The sequence below is a fragment of the Hordeum vulgare genome, chromosome 3H, assembly GCF_904849725.1.
Source record: "Hordeum vulgare subsp. vulgare chromosome 3H, MorexV3_pseudomolecules_assembly, whole genome shotgun sequence".
NCBI lineage: Eukaryota > Viridiplantae > Streptophyta > Magnoliopsida > Poales > Poaceae > Hordeum > Hordeum vulgare.
In genome coordinates, this window is record NC_058520.1 from 546,660,272 (window position 1) to 546,662,621 (window position 2,350).

Consider the following 2,350-nt stretch of genomic DNA (forward strand, 5'->3'; position numbering starts at 1 on the left):
TTTGGTATCCTGCTAGAACTTGGAGCACCAAGAAGTTGTGGAAAGTGATGACTGCTTGTGTGATCATGCACAATATGATCGTAGAGGATGAGCGCCCGAAACGTCTCCACGATCAAGGATTTGAGTTTTAGGGTGACAATGTGGTGCCTCGCCATGACGGGGAAGTGACATCGTTTGCATAGTTCATCCAATTCCATCATGAAATGCGTGATTGGAAAACTCATATTCAGTTACAAAATGATTTTGTTGAGCATTTGTGGGACCATGTTGACAACTAATAGGTGTATCTTTTAAATAATTTAATTTTTATTAGGCTTGTAAAACTTTGCTATATTTTATTTCGGTTATAAAACTATGCTATTTCGTTTGCTTTTGAAAAAAAAATGTATTTAAAAACCGGCGGTTAGCCGGCCAGGCGGACAAATATGGGTCGACGCGCTGCCTGCCAAACTTTGGCGAGCTTATGCTTACTTGAGGTTGATAATGTCATACAAGTTCTTTGGAGATTGACATTTTAGATGGACGCAATACAAAGCTCTGGTTACGAACTTATGATGATATATTGATGCAGAAGTACTTGGGATTGTATATATACAAGTCGTGTGATTGTTTAAATCTCGGTGCAATGTTTAGAGCCTTCAGATCAAGGAACCATTCTCGTTCTGAGCTCACTCCATATGATGTGTGGAGAATCTCAATCCCTGAAATTGCACTACTAAAGCTAAAGCTACAGTAATTAAGTTGCGTGACTAAAATTTGTGCAATTTTCAGCCTGCAGGTTATATGGGCTCACTTCAAGATGAGCATGGTTGAATGTTGATCCAAAGAACAATGTGGTTGAGGTTGCAGCAAAGTTCATTTTATCCAAGCCATATTCAATTTCCAAAGGAAAGGAATCAGGCAATCCTCAAGCACAAGCAACCATCAGGAAAATGAAGAAAAGGAATTACACTTCTCCTCAGCCAGGGTGACACAAGTTTTCAGAGGCTAGTAGATGTACGGGATGACGGCCCTGCGTGACGCCGGGTACTCGCCGCCGAACTTGTTGAGGTACCAGAGGCGGTGGTCCCTGGCCCTGGGCATGAGGTTGGCGCAGGTGTAGAGGAAGAAGGCCCAGGCCGCCGGCGACCAGGCCACCAGGCAGTAGCCGAGCCACTCCACGATCTCGCCGAAGTAGTTGGGGCAGGTGACCGCATCGAACCAGCCGCCACGCGGGATCTTGTACCCGCCGCCGGCCTCCTTGAGCCGCAGGAGCTCCCTGTCCGCCGCGACGTTGACCCGCATCCCCCACGCGAACAGGGCGAGCCCGGCGAGGCAGCGGGCGAGCGCGAGGGCGGGGGCGGGGGCGGGGCGGGCGGCGTGGAGCGCCCAGGAGCGGGCCTGGACGTAGGCGTTGAGGAGGTTGAAGCCGAAGGCGCAGGCGGCGACGAGCACGGGCACGGGCGCCGGGGCGCGGCGCAGGCGGAGGATGCGCAGCGGGTGGAGGACCGTGCGGTTCACGTAGTGGAGCGCGTAGAGCGCCGGCGGGAGCGCGGCGAGCGGGGAGGCGGCGGCGGCGAGAAGGAGCGGCAGGGGGGCGACGAGGGGCGGGAGCCAGAGGGTGGGGCTCTCCATGGCGCACCAGGCCAGCGCGGCCGGTATGGCCGGCCCCCACCCCGGGCGCGAGAGCTTGCCGTACGGCGCGGAGACGTAGCGGAGCAGGAAGACGGTCACCGGGCTGATGATGTAGAGCGCGAGCAGGCACCGCGAGAACAGCGCGCCGTCGCCCCCGGCTCCGGCGGCGGCGGCTGTTTGGTCGGGCATCTTGGGCTGGCTCGCTCTTGGGTCTGGGGACGGACGAGTGCGGCTGCCGCGCCGGGTTCAGGTCGGGTGGAAAGGAAGCGGGGTGCGCCGGGTGGATGATATACTGTTCAGCGGGGATGGGACGGCGGTCGTGATGGGATCAATGATGACGCCCCGCGCCCCAAAGATGGATAATCGCTGCCAACGGTAAACGATTGATTCGGTGAAAAAGGAAGCGTCGTGAGCTACGGCCCTCGAACGGTTGATTCTTTCTTGCTGATTGGAACAGAAAACAAGTAGTGGTAATGATGTTTGGACTGTGTGAACAGAGAGCACCAATGCTTTGTTCATATCGTTTATGGACTTGTGCGGGAACAACAAACACTAGTGCCATCGCCAATTCCGTTGTCCATATCGTTTAGCATCGCCGGCCTGGTCGGGTGTTGCGCCACACGTGACAACAATGCACCACCGCGGGTGCTCAGCAATGTGGTCATCATCTCTCTCTCTCTCTCTCTTCAAGTATTAGCTTTGCGCCGTATTCAGCCAAGTCCCCTCGTCGGTCCTA

General features: G+C 54.9%; 1 protein-coding gene across 1 annotated transcript; it reads right to left on the bottom strand.

The window, feature by feature from the left end:
• Positions 1–837: 837 nt before the first annotated feature.
• LOC123440527 (steroid 5-alpha-reductase DET2) lies at positions 838–1,914 on the bottom strand. Its single transcript, XM_045117092.1, has one exon. The coding sequence runs from the start codon at positions 1,801–1,803 to the stop codon at positions 988–990; it is 816 nt and encodes a 271-aa protein (XP_044973027.1). The 5' UTR covers positions 1,804–1,914; the 3' UTR covers positions 838–987.
• Between the last annotated feature and the right edge of the window lie 436 nt (positions 1,915–2,350).

Coding starts and splice junctions, on each gene's coding strand:
- LOC123440527 (XM_045117092.1), bottom strand. CDS start 1,803: ATGCCCGACCAAACAGCCGCCGCCGCCGGAGCCGGGGGCGACGGCGCG.